Genomic DNA, 1,888 nt, shown 5'->3' on the forward strand with positions numbered 1-1,888 from the left:
TACCCAATCCGCTTAATTGTCGCTCCTAGTCGCTAGTATAACACAATAAATTACTATTCTATCGATAGATCGGATATACTCCTTTCATTTCAAAAAGAATAATCTACTTTCCTTTTTAATTTGTCTTAACAAATGACGTATTTTCTTTTTTAGTAACACTTTGATTTCAGCTTTTAACATGACATGTTTAAAATCACACAATTTTTAATTTAATACCACAAATTTAAAAAGTATTTACAATTTTCTAAAATATCCTTGCAATTCAAATTAGGTCATATTATTAAACAAAGGGAGTAGCTTTTTATTTTGTCCCTTAATTTTGTGTTAAGTCAAAATTCGATTCATATGCCTTTTTTCCTCTTGTCAATTAGATCAGGGGCGGACCTACAGTGGTGCAAGTGGGTTCATATGAACCCACTTTATTGAAAAATAACATTGTATATACATGCATATTTAATCAGTTTTAAAAATTTTACATATATATATATATATATATAATTTTGACCCCACTAACACAAGTTTAAAGCTTGGCCGAATGGTAGAGGGGGTTCAAGTTCTCCTAGCCAACCAAGGATTGAACCCCAGTATACCCTTTTTATTTTTAATTCGTATTTTGCATTTTTATTTATTTATTTTTTATATCTTGAACCCACTTTATAAAAATTCTGGATTCGCACTGAATTAAATTGCAGACTCACTTTTTTAAGGGTAGAATGAGTAAATTAACGGTTAATGACTATTCTATCAAAAAGCCAGAAGTTTTATAAAACTAAAAATTTCAAGGAAAAAATAAGTTTTTTGAATATTTTTTATAGCCGCTAGTTTCTTTGATCCCACTCGATCTTCCTTTTCTATTTTCTTCCAATAGTTCGACCTATCCAGAAAAATTGTCGGCCTACGAATGTGGTTTCGATCCTTCTGGTGATGCCAGGAGTCGTTTTGATATAAGATTTTATCTTGTTTTCATTTTATTTTTTATTCCTGATCCGGAAGTAACCTTTTCCTTCCCTTGGGCAGTACCTCCCAACAAGATTGATCTATTTGGATCTTGGTCCATGATGGCCTTTTTATTGATTTTGACGATTGGATCTCTCTATGAATGGAAAAGGGGTGCTTCGGATCGGGAGTAATCACTAGTGATAGGGCAAAAATAGGGGGGAAGGACAAAGGAAAGAGTGATGCCTACATTAAATCAATTGATTCGTCATGGTAGAGAAGAAAAACGGCGCACGGACCGTACTCGAGCTTTAGATCAATGTCCCCAGAAGCAAGGTATCTATATCTTCTCCCCCAGGGCCTACCCCCCAACCTAGAGCAGCTAGGTGGGGAAGTAAAATCAATCCTTGTTCATACATAGGCTTCTCAGGTACGAAATGGGCCACTTCAAATAGGTTCATTGCTCCGGCCCAGAATACGATTAATCCAGCATGGGCTACATGAGCCCCAAGTAGTTTACCGGATAGATTGATAAGTCGGGCATTCCCGGCCCACCAAGCGAAACCTACAAGAGTCGGTTATGGAATAGCCTTTTAGTCGGCTTTCTCGTTCTTAAGGACTTTCTGGCCGGTAGGCTTTATAGCGGACCTGCCTTGCTGACAGCTAGGATATTACATATATAATTGCGCTTGCCTTCACTTAGAAACTCTACGCCCCCTATTAGAGTAAGGCATGCTCTCAAAACTAGATTCACTCGTTCTTGTCTCCAGCGATTAACCTATTCCAGAGCAGTCTGGTGATTAGCCTATCCCGCACTACTCGAAGCCTTCGTAAACTCATTGTCGGTTTCTATCGTAGTGGAGGTTGCTGTGAGGAGATCCTTGTGCCAGTGAAGATTGCTTCCAATTCTAATATTATAGAAAAGAATATTTTATAAATTTAATGATATTTA

At 36.8% G+C, this 1,888-nt stretch overlaps 1 protein-coding gene across 1 annotated transcript; it reads left to right on the forward strand.

Annotated features, from left to right (window-relative positions):
- The first annotated feature begins 713 nt into the window (after positions 1 to 713).
- On the forward strand, positions 714 to 1,151 carry LOC138339383 (NADH-ubiquinone oxidoreductase chain 3). The gene is made up of 2 exons (XM_069290976.1): positions 714 to 728; positions 816 to 1,151. Exons 1-2 carry the CDS (start codon positions 714 to 716, stop codon positions 1,128 to 1,130), a joined length of 330 nt encoding a protein of 109 aa, XP_069147077.1. The 3' UTR covers positions 1,131 to 1,151.
- Positions 1,152 to 1,888: the final 737 nt, after the last annotated feature.

Source organism: Solanum lycopersicum, chromosome 11 (genome assembly GCF_036512215.1).
Source record: "Solanum lycopersicum chromosome 11, SLM_r2.1".
Taxonomy (NCBI): Eukaryota; Viridiplantae; Streptophyta; class Magnoliopsida; order Solanales; family Solanaceae; genus Solanum; species Solanum lycopersicum.